This window comes from Aquila chrysaetos, chromosome 14, assembly GCF_900496995.4.
Source record: "Aquila chrysaetos chrysaetos chromosome 14, bAquChr1.4, whole genome shotgun sequence".
NCBI classification, from domain to species: domain Eukaryota; kingdom Metazoa; phylum Chordata; class Aves; order Accipitriformes; family Accipitridae; genus Aquila; species Aquila chrysaetos.
The window spans coordinates 33,964,949-33,986,210 of record NC_044017.1 but is presented as its reverse complement, the minus strand read 5'-3'; the positions used below and the strand labels follow the sequence as shown (position 1 = coordinate 33,986,210).

Sequence of the window (21,262 nt, the reverse complement as noted above, 5' to 3'; positions counted from 1 at the left end):
ACCCTGTATAATCAGCAGGCCTAGCAGGTTTGGTATGCAACAGTCCTTCTGTGCAGCTTATCTGTGTACCATCGACAGGCTCCGTACACCACAGACATCCTGTATGTTCTCAGCATAACTGTATAGGTAGTTTAATATGCCTCAGAAAGTGTCAGCGTCAAGCTGGCTTTAAAACACAAATACTGAGTATGTATACCACTTCCATGACACCTAGAACATATTGGACCTACTGTACATGTAGCATTCAGGTTTCTTCTGTTGCATGCTACAGCACCATACATAGAGTGGATAGATACCCTGCATGCATTAGATAATTACTGCTTTTTTTCTTCTGTGAAAAATTGGCAGTTAAGTTTAGTAGTAATTTGAAAAAATTTCTTCTTTTGCCCTTATTCATTGCTCTAGCTATTCTAACACCAAGACAGTGAGATTCTAAAACTGAAAACTTGAGATTTCTTAGAGTGAGCTGAAAACTGGAATTCAGAGCTTACGCTCATCCTTTCTTGTGAACCACAGTTGTTACGTGATAGGTGTTAATACAGCCCCTCTTCCCTTCAGCTGCCCCTATGTCCTTTTGTGATCTTTTGTGAAGGTGAAGAACAGTGTTTTCTGCAGAAAGCAGAACTCTGTTGGAGAGCTTTGTGTTGTTTCTTCAGCCAATAATTTTGCATAAAGTGCCCAAACTCAACAGATTTTTATGTATAAAGATGAATAAATAAATGTATAAATAATCTAATTAATAACTCAGCTTAGTTTCCTATTCATGAGCCTATCTCCTGTTCTAAAAAGAATTTCAAATCGACCAGGGCAGATTGTTAATGGAATGTAGCAATTTTCATTTACATCTGTCCAGCAGCCTGGCCACAGAGGTGACGTCATCACAGGATTTGCTAGGGAGTTAGGCAGCATGTATACATTGTAATGCCATACCAGCCCAGAAGATTTACTGGGAAGCGGGCTTGAATTCTGCACGGTCCCGGAAAAGATGAACAGAGGGAAGTTGTCCCCTGTAATTCTGGAACACCAAGGGGATGTGGCCAGTTTGCAGTTCAATTCTTATCCTAGACCTTGTGGAAGGCTTTTTTGGGGGTTTAGCATTTAATGGTGAAGAAGAAAGAAAAGGACTTGAAAGGATGTACTACGAACTCAGTATTCTGAGTTTTTAATTTAAGAGAGCGGTAGAATACAAATGAACTGTTACAGCATTTCAGTATTGATATAGTGATTCAGTTTCCAAACATTTAAGATCCTGTAGCAGGACCAAATAACAATTTAGTATTGAACTGATTGTAGAATTTATTATTTCTTACCTTTTTCCATATACTAGTATGACCTTTTTCCACCTTCCCCCTTTGACTACTGATTCTTAGGGTCCTCTTTCAAATTTGCCAAGTATGGATTCTGTGTCCCTGAAGGTTGCAATGGTAAGCATTTTACAATTTCATATTAAGGTGGTGATGCTGTGACATGGGAAGGAATACTATTAATTATGTGATGTAGTAGATATTCATCTAACCAGTCATACTCTTTAAGAATAGCTAAAGTACATGTCTGGGAATACTTTCTTCATTTGTAGTAATTTGACCACTTGAAGTAATAAATACATAAATTATTTATGAATGGGTAGTAATAGAATATTAGTTTCTAAGCCCTGAGAAATAGAACTTTACTTGCAAGAGTGCTATCCCTTGAGTCATCTTAAATTGCTAAAAGCAAATACTTAGCTCTAATTAGTTTTAATCACCAAAGTCTCTTTTTTGTCTGTATGCTTTGAAATATAGGTTCTGCTATCATTTATAATTTTAGTCCTAAGGCTTTGATTTTATGCAAATAGTTCAGCTAAACTCAGAAGTTAGGTGCTGGGCATATGTCACAGTTGTATATTTAAGTTGAAAGCTACAATATGTCGCGGTTTACCCCCAGCCAGCAACTAAGCACCACGCAGCCGCTCACTTACTCCCCCTGCGTTGGGATGGGGGAGAGAATCGGAAGGGTAAAAGTGAGAAGACTCATGGCCTAAGATAAAGACAGTTTAACAGGTAAAGCAAAAGCCGCACATGCAAGCAAAGCAAACCAAGGAATTCATTCCCCACTTCCCATGGGCAGGCAGGTGTTCAGCCATCTCCAGGAAAGCAGGGCTCCGTCACGCAGGACAGTGACTTGGGAAGACACATGCCATAACTCCAAACATCCCCCCCTTCTTTCTTCTTCCCCCAGCTTTACATGCTGAGCATGACATTGTATGGTCTGGGATATCCCTTGGGTCAGTCGGGGTCAGCTGTCCCAGCTGTGTCCCCCCAACTCCTTGTGCCCCCCCCCAGCCTGCTCGCTGGTGGGGTGGGGTGAGAAGCAGAAAAGGCCTTGACTCTGTGTAAGCACTGCTCAGCAATAACAAAAACATCTCGGCATTATCAACACTGTTTTCAGCACAAATCCAAAACATAGCCCCATACTAGCTTCTATGAAGAAAATTAACTCTATCCCAGCCAAAACCAGCACAATTTTAAAACAAATTATCAGCTGATACTTTTTCTTAGGGTGTGTGAAGGCTATTTTGCATAGAGATAGCAGTATCACAGTTCAGTAGGCAATAATATATGATCTGTCACTTTTCTTGCTTAGTCAAGTTTAGCTTTATTCTGAAAGTTTTAACTGTAAATAAGGCCTGCTCATCCAGCAGTACACGTATAGCCCCACGAAACAAAGGTCTTTTTAAAAAAAATTTTTTAAAAGACCTTTTTTTAAAAAAAATTTCATGTTGAATCCCTCTTAATTGTGTCACTGTAGCCTGTTTTCCTCTGTTCAAGTTTTAAACCAGGGATTCCCAAGCTGGTTGTATGGACGGAGCTCTAGCACGGAGCACTCAGTGGTTTACTCAGATCAGCATGCCTTCTTACCAATATTGATAAATTTTGCATTTAAAATATCTTCTAGTTATCATAGTCTTGTAGACCAATGAGGAATTTAAAGACTGCAGCTTGGGGACCATCTCTTTAAATTATATGTATGTAACTGTTATCTATAGCGGTACATAATAATTTCACTTGAATAGTTAGAGAAGAATCCAACTGTTTTTATTTTCTTCATTACTTTGTTTAATGCCTGCTTGTGTGGACACACAAAATGGAACCCAGTATGCTGAAATCAAACCCGCATAAATCCCATCTATCAGCCTAATCTGTTGGCTTCCCAGGATTTAAACCATGTGGAGGGAGTACTTGCAGGCAGATTCACTGCCTCCCAACTTAACCTGAAAGCTTCCCAGGTCCCAGCCTTTTAAGTTGTTCATATGTGCTTACAAATGCTGTTCTAGTAAAGTCCATACCTCTCTCTCAGCTAAAGCTCCCTTGGTTTCCAAACGAGGGCAGATAACCCCAAAAAGTTAATTCATGAGAACTGTGAGTGACTTCATTAGTCATTTGTGCCCACTTTTTGCAAATTTATGTGATGGATGGATGTGGATTTTAGGGTTTACCAGTTTGATAAGATTCATCCAGCGTTCAGGAAGGTTGCCATCATTAGCTAAAGTTGCCTAGGGCCTTGCCTAAGTGAGTAATTCCAAGGGTGGAGATTATACAGTTTTTCTGGGTAGCCTGTTCAGTGTTTGATGACACTCCTGGCAAGAATTTTTCCTCTTACTATCTAATCAGAATTTTTCTTAGTGTAATATTCCTCATGTTTTCACCTGTGAGGAGACCTGGCTCCATCTTCTCTATGGTCACCCATTTGATCATGGAATGGTTTGGGTTGGAAGGGACCTTGAAGATCATCTCATTCCAACCCCCCTGCCACGGGCAGGGACACCTTCCACTAGACCAGGTTGCTCAAAGCCCCATCCAACCTGGGATGGGGCATCCACAACTTCTCTGATAGATAGTTGAAGACAGCAGTAATGTTCTTTCTTAGTGTTTTCCTCCCCAAACTGCTAGAATCAAAGCACCACAGTTTTTTTCACTATATTACATGGGGGAGGAGAAATAGGCCTAGAAGCAGTTTGAGGAGCCTGAACTAGGTCCCTTGCTCTTCTTTTTCCCAATATAAATGCTTATTAGATTATTAAGCAGTGACTCCCTGCCAAAAAGTAAAAAGAAATATGTAAAAAGAAACGTGCAACATGTCTAACTTGGACAGAGTAGACTTCTGTCTGGAGGCTACTGTATTCCCTCTGCACTGAATCCGCTAGGTCTGATCTTCAGAGGTGCATGCATACATGCACCATCTGCATAGGGAACTTACATGGATAATTATGGAAGCTGGATTCTCATTATTTGCCCTTTCACCTGTAGTCCTCAGAGTGAGAAACTTAAAATTTTGGTGACAGAGGTGCTGAAGTTAGCCATTTGGTTTGGACTATTAAGTTCTGCCTTAAACATTTGTACAGTATGTTAGGCTCCATCTTAAATATATAAAAAGAGAAATGTTTATCAAATAAGAAGGTGCCGTTTTAATGTAATCACTTTTCAGTGATCTGTGTTTTTACCTGTTTTCATCTAACAGCAAGTTTTTAATGTGTTGATCTCATATTCTTTTTCCCTGCCCCCCACCCCTAGGCTCAGTTTGATCGCTATCTCTCTGCTCCAGATAGTCTGTTAATGTCCCAGCTAAATTTCCTTCTGAGTGCCACTGTGAAGTAAGTATCTTGCCTTTGAATTTCTATTATGCCTGCATAATGATCAGAAAGATGAATTTGATTAGGTTTTAGTGGATCATGATGACAATTCAAGTTATCAGCTGTGATCATGTTTGCATTGTCCTTCAGGTCACAATTCAGTTTTGTTCTGACTCTCCTCTTTTTGAACAAGCAGTGAGGAATACGTAATTCTGTAACTTTCTGAAGTAGTTACTCCTGATTTAATGGACACCATCAAAATTAATTACATTCATCTATTTTGAACATATTCCACTGTGCTGGCAGATTTTGTCAACTTAGTTGCAAATTGTTTTAGAACTATTTTGTAAGCATTCCAAAGACAGATGAAATATGTAATTCTCCACTCAAGATTTCTTTTATCCCCACTGCTCCGTCAGGTCTAGAATTTTCAACTTTGTTGTCTTCTGCTGTAGAATATTGGCATTCTGTCTCATTGAATATTGTGCTGAGAATACTTTACTTTTCACCTAATGCGGGTTTTTTTAGTGATGTCTTCTTTGAAGTGTGGAAGCATGAACTTTATTATTTATCTCTTGTCTTGTTTTTTGAATATAACTGAACCCTAAGGCTAGAGAAAGTGCCACAAATTTCTTCCCAATTAAATGTGAGCCATATGAAGACATTTTGTAATACTTAAACTCAGAGAATTATATGCTGCGCTGATCAAAAACTTTTCTTGACATTATTTTTCACACTTTTGTGAAGAATGCAGGTTATGGAATATACCAGAAATTGAGACTAGCACATCACATTTTATGTGATGCAACAATATTTGGAGTCTCATTACTAGTACCTGTCCTTAGTGGGATTGTATTACAGCGTCTTGCAATTAAAAAATTACATACGTCAAGGGAAAAATATTTATTGTTGGGAATTTATTATAATAGAATAGAATAGTTCAGTTGGAAGGGACCTACAATGATCAGCTAGTCCAGCTGCCAGGTTCTCCTGCTGTGTTGCTCAGGTTCTCCTCATTCAAAGATTTCCAGTTTCATGCCATACACATGGTGTGTGGCTTGGTGTGGGGGATGTTGGTGCTTTTCAGTAGTTCGCTGGGTCTCTCTTGCTGGGGTTACGATTCCCACAGCTCAGCCAGCAGAGCTAACCCTGTTGTGCGAGAGCTGTTCTGCTCCAGTACAGATCAAACAGGGTAGCTTGAGCAGTAATGTCAGTGAAGCATTGCAACTTTTGCTTCTAGGTGTCAAGCTGTTAAACCTGTATTTTAGCTCTTGCTCTTTTTTTTTTTAACGTAGGTCTATTTAAAAATCATAATAACAGTAAATGTATTTTGAAAGCCTCAATTTTTCACTGTTAACACAGAAGCAATTTTTCAGAGGTAGACTTTATGCTACCATAAAGACTCAGGCACAGTGAAATTACTCTGACTTAATCGTTTCTTCTGTGAGATGAACCAAGATAAACCGGTCATGTACGCATTCTTAGCCTTAGCCCATTGATAAGCTTTTTAAACCTTAGTGAAATTTAAGCCAAATTCATGTTATCTTGCAACAGTGGGCAGCTGAGAGGTGAGCCTGTGTGAGGATGATTGCTATAGCTGGTACAGCTCAGCTAATATGCAGGAGTTTATTAACCTGCTGTAACTCAATGCTATAGGTCAGGTTCTGCTCTGAATTAAAAAAAAAAAAGTCTGTTAGCCCATTAGCCTTCAAACATGTAGCTTTAAACACAAGCAGTCCTTCTGAAGTTAAGACACGTATTTACAGAGATACATGCTTGTAGAATCAGGGACTTAGTCAATATTTTATGTAGTAAATAAACCTTCAAAATTAAAAAGTTTCTCAAGATTCAAGCAAAACATTTAACCAGTGCTATAATTTTAATCTCTGGCTATAGTAGTTGAAATTTTTGAATTAGTTTTGCAGACGTTTGATGTCACTTTTGAAGACATCTTCCTCGAAATCACATAATTGTGATCCACTCTTCCAGCGGTTAAGCTGGAACCCAAGAGCTCTTTGGTTCTCAAAATCAGACCACATGCTTTTGATAAGGGACCAGTGTATTATATGTTCATTGGCAATATCATTTAAGCTTTACAACTATGAAGAGCATTCCTTCCAACATTTCCCAGTGCATGCTCTTGTCTTTCAAATTCCTTTGCTCATTTAAAAAGTTTTAAGCTATTTATTTATGTGTTGTTGGTCTTGAAAAGCTCTTTCATTTGTGTTGGGTCACAGAAACTGAATGCTGGCATTACTATTTTTAGAAAGTGCTGCCATTTGTGTTAGTGATAAAATGTATCATGTTGTTATGGCAACTGAAATCCTAATGTTCTGATTAATGACACTGACGTGATGGAAAGACTCATTTGATGCTGTTCAATCCTCTGGAATATTGTAATGAACTTTTTCTTTTAATATTATTTGGTGCGATATAGTTGATTTTATACAAATTCTGTGTGTAATACTTTCTTAAAAGATTGTCATGTTACAGTAGCTTAGTGATCCCAGACTGTGTTCAGAGACGGCTGTTTTTTACCTGAACACCTTGAATATATTTCCCTTACAATAGGGTTTCTTAATTTTCTATTATAAGGCCAGTCTGTTTTTCAGGTATGCTAAATAATCTACTGATCCTGTATTGAAAAACTGGATACTTTGCATCAGAATAAAATGTAGGTTTTGTCTCTTACTCTTCTTTCTCATAGCTTCCGTTTATTTGTATTTCCTGAAAAGACAAAGTTCTACGCACTTGGTCTTTGAGATTTCTTTAACTTGTCAGTTCCCAACAGCTGGTGAATTCCACCCTGATTTTAGTGGATGCGGTTTTCGTGTCTTTATTCCTTTGCAGCGTATTATATCAGGGCTGAATCTGGATTCATGGTTGCCTTGGTTTCCTCAGCTTCTCCTGGTGTTCCACTTGCATGGGTTTGGCTGTAAAATAGTTTTAACTACTATTTCTGATAGATAAAAATGCATGTGCAACTGTAAACACATCATCATGGTGATTAAAGTAAACCGATTCAATGGGCAATGTAAAGTAAAAATATTGTTTTTTATAATAAATAAAAAAAAAATCTTAAACTTTCGTAAATCTTAAACTTTCCAGTTAAATTTAGCATCCGATCTCTGTGCATTGTTATTCATTTAGATCCAGAAGAATAACAGGATGCAGACTTCACAGCATTGTTGGTAAAAGGCTGTAGCAGGTTTTAAATCTCTGACCACTATCACTTTCAGCTCTTCCTTTTTGACCGATTATGGAATTAGGTGCTGTCAAGATAAAGCAAATAGAATATATTTGCTGGTAGATGAAATGTGTGTATTTGCAAAGGACAGTGAGAAGCCATGGGAGGTAGAAGGTAGATCACTAAGATTATCAGTCTTTTAAAATATGCAGGGGAGTGCAGGCAAAAACCTCATGTATGCAAATTAAGTCCTTCTACTATTTTTCTTATGATTGCAGAAATAAAGCAGCTAATTACTTGGTTATTAGGATCATATATGTGAATTTATGTTTGATACAAAGAGATGAAAAAGCCTGCCTTTGTTTTAAAACTTTAAGCTGTTTTCGCAGTTGAAGTAAAAGGGCTTTTTAATGTAACTGACACTCATTTTTAATGTGCGTTTTTAGCATATATCTTTAATTCCTTGTATGTAGTACAGTTATATTCCCCATGATTTGCAAATTATCTTTTTGTTTTGTTTTTTAGAGAGCAGATAATAAAACAGTCAACAGAACTGGTCTGCAGAGCTTACAGTGAGTTATACGCAGCTGTGATGGATCCTTCAAATGAATATAAGGATCCAGAAACCATACTACACAGATCTCCTCATCAAGTTCAGGCACTCCTTTCATAGTCTTGTTTCCCCCAGATTTATCAGAATCCATAATTATGTATTTGTTGAGTATTTGCATCAAGTTATTTTCTGTTTTGAATTTTGATGTGTAACTGTATAGTTAAAATATGTAGGAATGCAATTTTGTTTAATCTGCTTGGCGGAAGTTTAGTCTTTCCTGTGTCTTTGAATACCTTCTATAGGCCAGAAAATAGAATATAGATTAAAAATTATTTTAATGTATTCCTCTAATGGAAATGGACCTTGACAATATGCAATCTCTTTGAAAAAGGGAGTAAAGGAGAAAGAAGCTTTTTCCTTGCTGTACATAATCCTTTCAACTAGAGATTGAACCAGTGTCCCTTACGACCTCACCAATATTTTTATTTGCTCTTTTCCCTGTTCTTTCACTCTTTTTCTCAGCCTATCATCAGTAAATGCTGATAACTGTAATTTTAATACAACTGATATACTTTGAATGTCTCAAGTGCACTGCTTTTACAGCTCATAAATTATTTCAGAATATTTGATGCTGTTTTTCAAATCCCATTGATTAAATCTTTGGGGTGAAATTTGTGTGGTTTTTTGGAATTCATTGTTGTTGTTGCTAGTTCTGGTATTTTCTGTAAGAAAAAGAAGTATTTGAACTACATGCATGTACATAACCTGGAACTTAATGCTTTAAATTATTTGTATAATTTTGTTTTACTGGAAGGACTTTGTTTTAGTGCAGTCATTCTGTAGGAATCCTTGTATCAGTTGAAACTTGCAGATCTCTTAAGGCTGGGACCAATAACAATGTAGGTTAGGAAAATATGGTTTGCACAGCGGTATGGCCATTCCTCCTTCACATGTACGTGTTTTTTGCTTTGCTTTTTTTTAAGTATAGAAAAAGTCCATCTGCTCTAGTACAAGCATTCATTCAGTTAATAATCCACCAGGAGATTTTCGTGGTTTATGTGTCTGCAGCGGTGCTCCTAAAAATTATGGTTAAGTTCACCTGTGGCAGCCACAGGTTGTTCTGGGAATTACATGGGAGAGCCGGGATGTATAGTTGTTCTAGGCTGATGTGTAGAAAGCCACGAGTGAAGGTTTCATTTCTTTCCTCCTTTGGTGCAAAGCTGAACCTGCTCTGTGTAGAAACCCTAATTATATAGAGAGTTATGATTTAGGAGACCTTTGCTTCCAGTAAAAGAGGAAAATAGATAAGTAGGACACTTGTTCTCTGTTGGGCCTTACGATAATTTTCTGCAAATTCCTTAAGCGTATTCTTTTAGGAAAGCCTTGTTATAGAGAAACCTTCAGGAAACAAAAAGTTAGTAAAAAGGAATTCGGGGTGGTTTGGGATTAGGTTTTTTGTTTGTTTTGTTTTAAAGGATAATTTAAGCTAACTGTTTCATTGGAAGCATTTCACTTTTTTTTTTTCTCTTTGTTATTGTACAGGTGCCACAGAGTTACTACAGTTGCCTGAGTTTACACTTATATTAGATGTGACTTATTTATATACATCAAGGGGAAGATGAGCAGTCATTCATATTGAATAACTTACATATTTTATTTTTATCAACAATAATATTCCCCATATAAAATATATACTTAGAGGCAGCCAAGTGTGCAGTTTAGAGTATGCTTGCAAAAGAGCAAGAAATAGAGAAGAGCAGCAGCAATACATTTTAGTCTCTTGGAAAACTCATTGCACAAGATATATCCAGTGTGCTCAGAAATCAGCTTCCTTGGTAATACCACAATAAAGCAATAGCTCCTTTTTCAAATGGGCATAATTTGTTGGTATAATAGAAAAAGATTGGAAAGTATAAGTGTCCCTGGAGTTCTTGGATCAGGCATAAATTCTTCTGTAAATGTGAATGTTAGATTTATTCTGTTTAAAAACTCCAGACCTGTAAGACAAAAAATTCTAGAAGCCTAGAAAAGCTCTAATGGAAAATTATGCTCTTTTACTAGGTAAGACACTTTAAATTACTCAGATTTTGCATTACCATAGTATATATTTAGAAGGCTGTTCATTGTTGTTTAATAACGTTAATTTTGCTTAATATGCCTATAATTATTATCTAATATGTGAAAATTACATCAATTGTGAAAGGATTATAAATTAGCTAGTTATTAGATTAACATACTCATAAGAGTGAACTTTTTCCTGAAATTACACTCAACCTCAGTCTCCAATAATGAGTCAGTAGTTTGCATGAAGATTAGTAAGAAGTTGCTTCCTATCTTTGAGTCCATGTAGAGACTTATCCATGATTTTATCTTCTCAATAAAAAATGCAAAAGCTATGAAAGTTGTAACTTAGAAAAATTAAAGTCAGATCACTAATTTTGGTTTGTGCAGTTAAATGACAAAGGGTCACAAATGAGAAAGAATGTCAATAAAAGCATTTGATTTACTGACTGCTGTCTTCCATGTTGTTATTTCCTCTTGCTTGCCTTCCTAAGAGGAGGAAGGAAAGGGTGATTAGATTTTGACCTGCCTTTTCTAGTTTGACATTTCTGACCCTTTTATTTTACAAATTCCCAGGATTTCCACACCAGGAGCCGTGAAGCTGCAGTCCTCTAATTGCTCAGTTAGATGGATGACCCATAAGCATTGTAGTAAATGGAATAATCCTGGGTGTCAGTACCGCGTTCGTATTCAGCCCAGTTCCTGCAGGTCTGGCTTGAGCATCGCAGTGCGTGAAGAGAAGCTCACCTGGCTGGGCTGAGTAAGTCAGCACCTCTGCTGTTGGTCCTTAAACACTTGACAAGGAGGGGCACGCCTTCAAAGAGCGAGTCCGTTATTCTGTGCTGGGCACCAACATGCTTGGGAAAACTGGGTAAAGCAAGGTGTTTGAGCGCTGCCTGTGGTGGGCACCGCTCTCCACGTTTGACGCTCTGACAACACAATTCTGAGAACAGATGTGTGAAAGGCATCTTTTTGCATCGTCGTCCGATGCAAAGAGCACTTCCATGGGAAGTGGGAGAGCTGGGTTCTGGGCCAAAGGAGTTTGGAATTGACATCTCCCGCCTTCCTGGAGGAGGGGAACCCTTGGCTCTTGTGGAGCATGAGATGGGGCAGCTCTGTTTCTTTTCTTTAATTTAGCAGCTGTGCATGAATCAATGCAAAATATGGGAGGCATGAGATAGAATAAGCAAGGAGGAGTTTGGCCCTGTGGCATGTACATGAGGGATCTCCTGAGGACTCCAAGGTCTAGATCTCCCTCCAGTTGTTACTTGGGGACCTTATCTTTGACCTCCAATACATGAGTCCCTGAAACAGAATCAGGATCCCAGGACTTTATCACCTACAGAATATCCAGCAAACAGCAAGCTACAGAGTTGAGTTTGGGTTGGACCCAAGGTGGTTCCTCCGCACTGGTGACAATGCCTCTGTGTTCAGTCCTATGTGTACAATTTTCTCCTCCCCTCTTTATAAATACACACACCATTGTGGAAATAAAATATAAAAGTTGTTTTGATTATAGCAAGCACACAGCAGACCAGCCACAGTGTTTTTTTGTTTTTTATTATAGGAAAAGAGAAGCGTAAGGAGGTTTGGAAAGGTGATAATACATTTGTTTTGCAACGTTTAAGAGTGCTCCTCCCTATTCTCTGAGATTTATGACTCTAGCCCTGCATTTTGTCTGTTAATAGACTCAGCTGTAATTATTTTTATTAAAGTTTTTGAAATATGTGTTGGAGGAAAATACTTTCAGAACCACTAAACTTTTCCATTCATTTAAAAAACTGTATCTGAATTTTGATCCCTTTGCTTGCCTTGCTGAGTCACTTTGCAGGCAACCCAGGGGGTGGGAAGCTTATAAAATTTTGAAAATTAAACGAAGGGGTTAGACATATTTCCATGAGTAAAACACACCCTCCAGAAGCAACACAGACATGGGTGTGGGTTTGTTTGAAATCCACTGGCACCTGCTTCTGAGGGAAAATACAGGAAAAGAGACATTTGCTTATGATGAGGGCACCCATCCAAAACAGCCATGGTAGGGTTAGATGCCGTAAATTGATGTTAAATTGATGTTATGTTTGAATAGTTCAGAGAATTTTCAAAATGCAGATTAGAAGAAACTGGCGGTGGAAGTAAAAGGTATGTCAGGTGAGCTCCCTCGCACATTGGATTTACTTGTTAAAGGTTTGTAGAACCTCTGCAGCTTTTCTCCACTGCTTTTAAGCACTTGGCAAATTAGACTTCAAGACAATCCTGCAACAATTCTAACCCTTGGGTAATTCAGAGTAAAATGAGGTGCTTTGAGTCAACCAGTGACGTACAAAGCCGTAGATTTATCCGGAGCCCATTTGTTTCTTGAAAGAATTTCATAAACGTGGGAAATGAACGTATCGTGAACTTGGATATTTGTCCTGAAGAGTAGGAGAGGCAATGCCCTTCATATGGCAGGGCAGGTCTCTCCAGCCATCTGCTGCATGGTAGGAAGCCAACTTCAGTTTTTCAGAATCAAACTACTTCTTCAAAAGTTTTTTAACGGTGTTGTAAAGGTGAGCATGTGCTCTTGTGCTGTGCTAAACCAGGTGTTTGCTGCCCAGCTAGGTTCCAGGGCTGGTGCTCCACTGGGGATGTTCCCGCTAGCCCAGCAGATGTGGTTACCAAATGCCCAAAAGGTCGGTGACTCTTGTCACACAAAGGTCGTCTTCTGACACCCCAGCTCTCTACATCCTTGAGTAAAGAGCCACTTCATGCAGAGCTGGTGTAGGGCTGAAGTAAACCCAAGACACTGCTTCTGTCTTGGTCTTTGACTGACTGTTCATCCCCTCAGAGATGATGCGGGTAATTCTTCAGTAATCTGCAGAATCCTCTGGTGCAAAGCTATGGAAAGACAAAGTGCAAGAGAGTCCTTTACACCTGAAAATGTGCACTTATGTACATTAATGTACATATCTTATGTACATTAAGGCCTAAATGAGGGTATGAACCCCTCATGCTACAATTGTCAGACTTTGCGTACAATGCAAAGATGAACCACAAAGGCTTTTCTCTTAACAAAAAGAAATTTATTTTGACTACCTTGCTTTAGCAGTAAGGAAACCTTGATTGAGCAAGGTATGGCTGAAAGGTGTTTCATAGATCACTGCAGAGCAGCTGACAAAAAAGAAAAATACTGTTGCATGGTTCATATTCAGAAAATGAAGCTTTCATTTGCTGCCTAGTTCACAGATGTGGTATTGTCAAATTGCAGGAAGATGCCTGGCAGACTGTATCATTGACTATATTTAGGGAGAAAAAAAATTCAGAACACACTATTTATAGAAGCCACACAAATAAGCACAGAGTTCTTATCAGCCAAAGATAACATTAGTCATGATTTATCAAAGTAATCTTTATTTTATGGAAAATGGATAATAGGGTGTAATTTAATCCTTTGTGAATATAATGTATATTTCAAAGGGTTCTTTTTTGTCAATAAAACCATTTGTTGTACTTGTTAAACTAATTAGTCTTGTTGCTGTTGCTTATGACAGGATAAAAGATGCCCATTAATGAAAATGGGGAGGAGAAGACGGGTTCGAAAATTTGTGAAATATCTTGTATTCCTTGCAAGCCAGTTTTCTGAGCAAACCAGGTTTCACCTCTTCCGCTGCAAGCCTGCATTACCCAAGTTTGTGCAGATGATACACTTTCCTTTTTTAATTGCAAAATGGATTACCCCCAAAATTCAACTCATCCCTGGGCAGTTCTACTGCTGCAGGCATCAGGGGCTCCTCCGACTTCCCCGGGTACCGATGCTGACGTGAGCCACTGCGCCTGCTGGCCCCGCAGCCGAGCGCAGGCAGGGAGGGTGACGTTCCTGGCCGCCTCTCCCTGCTCTTTGCCTCCTCCCTGCGTTTTTTCCACCATGTGCAAACACATTGCAGGAGTCACAGAGAAAGCGAGAAGGGAAGAAAACAGAGCTGCCTGGGTGCGTCCTGCGCCGGTCCCTGGCCGGGCATGCGCCTTTCGCTGGGCAAGGGCAGGTTTCGCAGGGGCAGGTTGTGGGGCTGAAGCTGCGCGGAGCCTTGGCTCTGCAAGAGGCCCCGGCAGCGGTGCCAGGCTGCAGAGGCTGGACGTGAGCTCATTCTCTGGATCTGCAGTTGACCTTGAAAGATCAGAGTCAGAAGTGGGTAAGAGTCAGAACAGGACACATATATTATCATTTTTTTTTTTCCTTAGTGTTTTTGGTGTCCTTGTTTGTAGCCTAGGAGCCTTATGAACTTTTAATAGGAATTTATGAATGATTTTCAGAAGATGACTCTTAAAAGTCTGGCTAAGCTCTTAAAGGTCCTTTGCCCTTAGAAATGGCTCAGAAAATGCCCCTCAGAAGGACCAAGTTATGGGGAAATCCTTAAAGAAAGCTCCTGTCCCTACTGTCTGTATCAGTTCTGCATGGTCAGCCCAGTTCCTTGATTCTCCTTGTACCCTCCCTTGTAGAAACTGTCCAAATAAAATATTTCTAATCCTGAATTACTGCACCCAGCAGTTTCACAGGTCCTCAAATCTCCTGGACACAGAGCTGAGAAGAAGCCTTAGTTGTGCTTCCAGCTCCCATGGCCCCACTGGAGAGATCATGGAGCAGATCTTCATTCTCCAGCCCTTCCCCACCTTGCTCCGAGGACACCTGCCTACTTCAGCAGGAGAGACTTCTCCCTGTTCACAAAGGACAGTGCTTCTGCTGCCTCTTACCACTGTCCCGAGTGCAGCTCACAGCTTCAGGTAGGGCTGTCCGGATCCTTCTTGGCTGAAAAGAAAGAACAGGCAAATTGGAAGACAAGCTGCTTGGCTTGTGTAGAGGAAATAGAGCCTTCACTTCAGCAAACACTAAGTCAGAAATTTGATTGGCATGGCCAACCATTCTGCCCTTGGGTCAGGTGGCCCTTCTGCTCCATACCTAAATACCGTGGGAATGACAAACATTTATCCCTATGAGGATCCATCCCCACCTGCGGCTTGGGGAGAAACCTGTGCCTCAGGTCTGGTGCTCCTGTCCACAATAGCAGAATGGACTGCCTGTCTTCTTACAGCAAGGAGGAGCGTGCCCCAGGGACTTCCAGGATAGTGGCACAAGCAAATGCCAGGAGATGATCAGCTTGCCAGCACTTTGACTTAGAGAGGGCTCTGAAGCTGAGGATGTTGTAGCAATGTTGTCCTCTCTTCGGTTTCAGTAACAATTTGTACTTGAACACGCTCTTGCACTGTTCGGTTTCTTTATAAAATACACTAATTCCTTCAGATCCCCTTCCCCAGGCCCTCTTAGCAGCACACAGGAATCTCACAGAAATGATAAAAATGTGTCAGCTTTCTACTTAAATGGGATCAGCTTACAGAGTCCTTTGATTTTTATTTTTTTATATCCAGAATGAGAAAAGGATTAAAAACTGCCAACCGTATCCTGGGCTGCACCAAAAGCAGCGTGGGCAGCAGGTTGAGGGAAGGGATTCTGCCCCTCTGCTCCTCTCTGGCAAGAGCCCACCTGCAGTACTGCATCCAGCTCTGGGATCCTCAGCACAGGAAAGACGTGGACCTGTTGGAGCGGGTCCGGAGGAGGGACACGAAAATGATCAGAGGGCTGGAGCACCTCTCCTACAAAGACAGGCTGAGAGAACTGGGGTTGTTCAGCCTGGAGAAGAGAAGGCTCTGGGGAGACCTTATTGTGGCCTTTCAGTACTTAAAGGGGGCTTATAAGAAAGATGGGGACAGACTTTTTAGTAGGGCCTGTTGTGATAGGACAAGGGATAATGGTTTTAAACTAAAAGAGGGTAGATTCAGACTAGGTATAAAGAAGAAATTTTTTAGAATGAGGGTGGTGAAACACTGGCACAAATTGCCCAGAAAGGCTGCAGATGCCCCATCCCTGGAAGTGTTCAAGGCCAGGTTGGACGGGGCTCCGAGCAACCCGATCAAGTTGAAGATGTCCCTGCTTATTGTAGGCGATTGGATTAGATGACCTTTAAAGGTTCCTTCCAACCCAAACTATTCTGTGATTCTATGAACTGTTTCACAAAGATTGTATGAATTAGACTGCCACCTGAGGAGTGCTACCACTTAGTCCTTGTTCTAATGAGAAGAGACGTCAGGCTATTTTCAAACCACCTGCCTTGGGTACGCAGCCCAGGTATGGTAACGCCTGAACATAAAGCTGTGGCTCAGAGTAATGCAGAGCACTCACAGAGTGGATCCTGGCATCTTATAGAGTCAACAGAGAGAGCTGGGTGGCTCCTGCAGGGTGACACTGTGGGTCCTTGCGACAAATCTGCTTTTCAGGTGCCAATATCGTCAGAGCCGCTGTGGTTGCACAATGAGAAACGCTGTACAAGGTACAAGCTCCTGCTGCCACTCCAAATTTTGTTCAAGACAAATCAGAGGGTTTTGGAGGGGTTATTTTGCTGTAGCAGGTTTTGTGCTGGATCAGGTTGTTCTCGCATCTCCAGAGGTTTTCAGCCATTTATTATATGTCTTTTCCTCACCTAGACACAAAGCTCCTTGGAAAAGGACCTGTGCTGTGCGTTTTCCGTATCTTTATAAAGCACTGTATTCCCAAGGTTTTCTGGTGTAGCCCAGAAAATCCTCCTGAGTACTAAACAGAGCCCACAGAGTAGCAGCGACAAAGCCAAGCTGTCTGGAGGCGAGACCACGGTGGGTATGGCAAGAACAGCGACTGGGCCAGGCACAGGGGGGTCACTGCCCGGACCCCCGCACCGCTGCAGTGTGGTGAGGGAGATCAAGGTGATTGCAGCAGGACACAGGCTTGGGATGCGGGCTGGTTGCTGCCAGAGTGTTTTGCCTTTCCCTCTGATTCCCCTTTTCCTTACAAAGATCACACTGATGACACAAATGGCTATAAACAAGGGGGCAGTTGTCACTTCCCACCCGCCTGTGTCCAGCCGCCTCTGGAATGCTAAGGCAGAGCACGGAGAGGGACGTGATTGCCGCACATGTGAGTGCAGAATCTGCTCCAATTATCCCTACGGGGTGGAGGAAAACAGCAACATTACTTTTTAGCTTTCGTTTTTATTTAAACACTGAGTGATGCGGCTTTTAGTTCAGGGAATTGATATGGACTGAGCAAATTGCAGAAAGGTGAGATGCAGTATTTTTTGCCAGTATTTTTTCTGTCCTGCAGAACCCATGTTGTCTTTCGTAAACAGGTGAGGAGGTGTCTGTGGTTGTGAACATGTTCTTCCTTTTTCTTCTTGGAAATCCACTCTCAGTTAGTCCGGAACATTGGATAAACTGGTGCTAATGAAATAAAAGGGTTTATTAGGTTACACAACGGTATGCAGTGACTTAGGGTACAAAGTCAAATATTTACTCAGGCTAACTTTAGGAGAGAAAACAGCCAGGGAGATCACAAGTGAAACAGCTGAAAATCAAAATTTCATCTATCATTGGGCAGATTCATAAGTTAAACAGGGGGATAAATAATGTAAGGGTGTTATGTGGAGAATACAAGGATGGTATGTGGAGACCAACTCATTTTTTCCTGGCTCTCCATTGCAGATCTTTGCAGTTACCACTTTCCCTCCAACCACCTGCTACATGATTGAACTCTGGCATCAACTCTGCAAAGCTCTTCAGTGTATGGTTAAGACCGAGTGACTTCATGGGCACATAAATGTGTACTTATCTTTAAGTCCAACAGGTACCTGAGACCCAAAGATGGCTCTTGTTGAGGGCATAGCTCCCAGCAATGTCAGCGGCACAGGACTTGGTGCTCAGAGCAATGCTTTTCTGATGAGGTAGAGAAAACTGCTTCAGAAGAGACTAACTGCTGTAAAAGTGCTTATCTCTCCCCCTAGACAATACAGTGGGGACCAGTTTGGAGACAGCCATCTGCACCGGGTCTGTCTGAGCCCCGGGTCCCGCTTTGTTCTCCCAGTTCAGTGAGAAAAAGTCAGAATTAAAGAAAAGCAAATTGAGCAAGCTTGGCTCCACATGGAACCACCTGGAAACTGAGGTTGCTTGGGTTGTCACAGCTTTAAATAACTAAAGATCCCAGCATGGCCTAAAATACCCTTAAATGCCACAATCACAACAGAAATAAAATAATTCAATGGGCACTTAACCAGCCAGATACATACACACACTCCTGTCTGCATTTTCCTGGACAGAAAGTGTAGGTTGTGACCTCTCCAAGATCTTTTTGCACACCATCTTTCTTGGCATGTCCAGGACGTCATGGGACCTGAGCTCTGCAAGTCCTGGCCTTGGAGCCCTGCTCCAGGTGCCCCGTGAGAAGCTCAGGAGCTCACACTGACTGCAGCTGCAGCAATGTGAGTATGTGCAGCAAAAAATGAGCCTGAGACCCTCTAATTACCGCTGTCACCTCCATCTGAAAAGCTTGACAGCCAGTGCAAATCCCAAAGTCCTGAGTAGAAATTGCTTAACATGGATTTAGTAGGTGTCATTTCTCCCATCCCCTGAAGTCATATTTTCTCACCAGGTAAGTACATGTTGCTGGGAAATGAGAATGCACCAGCACAAGCATTTGTGAGATTGATTTTACTGATTTTTCTGGATGCAGAAATGCAGTGGGTTTAAAATGCGTTGTTTGTGTCCTAAGATACAGAAACAGAAGTTTTTTAACTTCCCAAGTATACTTTCTCTGGATGCTTTTTCTGGAGTCATGATGTTCTTCATCTAGAAAAGTTGCTAAAAGTGTTGCCTAAGTGGAAACCAGGGTCAGCTCAGAGTTCTGTTATGGGTGACTCTGACTGAGGTGGGATGGCAGAAGGCAAAGGGTGGGAGACCCTGATTTTTTAATAGTTTACTTCTTCAGTAAGTTCCCGATGCTGTGGAAACTTATGCACATATTTCAGCACATGAGTAATCCTATTGCATGTATATATGTCAAATTATGTTGGTGATTTCAAAGGAAAGGGGCGTTTGCATACGTATGTTCTTGTGAACTCCACTACACAGGGATCTGTAAGGCTGCAGCTCATTTGAAGTTCGGTCTCTCAGCAGAGGTACAGTCTTGGAATAACCTCTAAGAGTGTCCATTCTTTTCAGTTTTGAGACATAATGTATAGAATATTTGCCACTTCTTTTAGACTCTCCTATATACACATTGTTATTTAATAGTCAAGCTGTTAAATACATTGCCTGTAACTGATTCCTTGGAAGTCTTAACTGCAGCAATGATTAAAAGCAGGTTTTGGTCCAAAAACATGAAGGGGAAAAAAAGCAGGAGAAACCAACATGTGCAATATATACTTTGAGTGTAACAGAGCAAGAGCTAGCTTAAATACTTTAAGCAGAAGGTCAAAAGCAAATTCGCTTGGCAGTTTATATTATATTGCCTGGAGATCCTGGCTCCTGAGAACAGGAAACCCTAAAATCACAAGTCAGTAAAGGAGAGATTCAGTAGGATCGGAGGAAGCGTGAGGGACGGGAGCAAAGGAAGATATATAGTCTGCAGAAAGACGTGACGTGGAAAACGCTCACCAGAGGCAGAGATTACTTGAGGCAGAAGTTAAGATACCAGTGGCACAGAAAATATTACAGGAAGCTGCCCTAGACCTTGATGGCAGAGTGAAAAGACAGAGGAAGGGCTGGTAAGCGCAGATAAAGGAGGCGGTTGCAACCTGGGCGATGGGGACAGGGGCTGTGCTGAGGCTGCCAGGGCGCAGGGTGGGAGGGAAGGGTGTTTCTGCAGATAGTGGGAGCCTGTTTCTTCCATGGTTTGGGAGGTCAGCAGTGAGATCAGAGGCTGCTCACTGAGCAATGAAACAGAGAGGAGAAATTAACGGGGAGCTAGTGATCATTCCTAAGCGTAGGATCATGCCATGCATTAAAAATAGAACCTGGCATGCAAGAATAAAGGCTTTTCAGGCTACAGGTAATGACATTTCAGACAGGCCCATCTATATCAGAAGTCAGAAACATCAGTACACTGTATTACAGGTGTTTACATGCCAGGCACAAACAAACAAACAAAACCCCTTCATTTAGAAAACACCGGAGTCACGTTCTCCTTTGCATAAGCCTCAAAACCACGCAGCTTGCAGGATCCTCAGCCCTACTGCAGTCCAATGGGCTGTATGATGCAGCCTGCAGGTGATGGAGACAGAGAGGGTCTGTGCCTGTCCCCTGCCCCTGTGCAGAAGGTGGGGAGGCTCTAGAGATGCCATCCAGGGGATGCGCGGTGCCAGCGGGACCCTTTCCGCTTTGGGCACCGGCATACAAAGTTAGTGAGCTCTGTGGGAAGAGAAAGGGAAGTGAGAGGAGCAAATGGACTAAATGCCTTGCCTGAACCCCAGCATCCCCAGCGCCGTTGTTTGCTAATGATGTGGGGCAGTTTGCTTGGAGCAGGGTGATGAGCAAAGGAGAGGTTTGCAGACCCTGTGGTGGAAAGGTTTGTTGTTAAAGCGGCAAAGCAGGAAATCTGGGTTTCTTTCCTGGTTGTCACCACTGGGGGGGAAGTCACTTAATCTCTGTGCTTCAGTTTCCCTGCTCTGGGTGTCCTGAATAGCTCGACCAGAGTCAAGAATAGCCACCCGCCCTGGCAGGGTGAGAGGAGGCTGAACCCACGCCTGCGTGAGGAAAGGGCCTCTTCGCTGTGTTTTCCCATCTGAAACTGCGGCACTGAATAAGCAGATATTTTACTACCCTGATGTTGTCGGTCTAATCTGAATCTTTCCGCTCTGTTTGCGCCCTTATCTGGCCACGGCCTGCAGGATGGCAAGGAGGAGGCTCTGCTTAGCCCTCCTCGTGCATCCCCTAGCATCTGCTTGCAGCAGCAGATTAAATCTGCTTATCTGCCCTTCTTAGTCTGCCTCTCCAGCAGTGTCGTAGATGGATGCCAGATCTC

The 21,262-nt window shown here is 41.5% G+C and overlaps 1 protein-coding gene across 3 annotated transcripts in view; it reads left to right on the top strand.

Annotated features, from left to right (window-relative positions):
• COG6 (component of oligomeric golgi complex 6) overlaps window positions 1-15,820 on the top strand; it is a 64,749-nt gene extending 48,929 nt beyond the window's left edge. Inside the window, exons 17-19 of one of the 3 annotated variants that reach the window (XM_041128635.1) lie at window positions 1,371-1,424; window positions 4,551-4,630; window positions 10,987-15,819. In XM_041128635.1, the coding sequence (XP_040984569.1) occupies window positions 1,371-1,424; window positions 4,551-4,630; window positions 10,987-11,170 (318 nt within the window). In that variant the 3' untranslated portion in view covers window positions 11,171-15,819. Of the gene's footprint in view, window positions 1-1,370; window positions 1,425-4,550; window positions 4,631-8,321; window positions 10,860-10,986 lie in introns of those variants that run through there. The other 2 variants (XM_030036290.1, XM_041128634.1) reach the window with 2 other exon arrangements.
• Window positions 15,821-21,262: the final 5,442 nt, after the last annotated feature.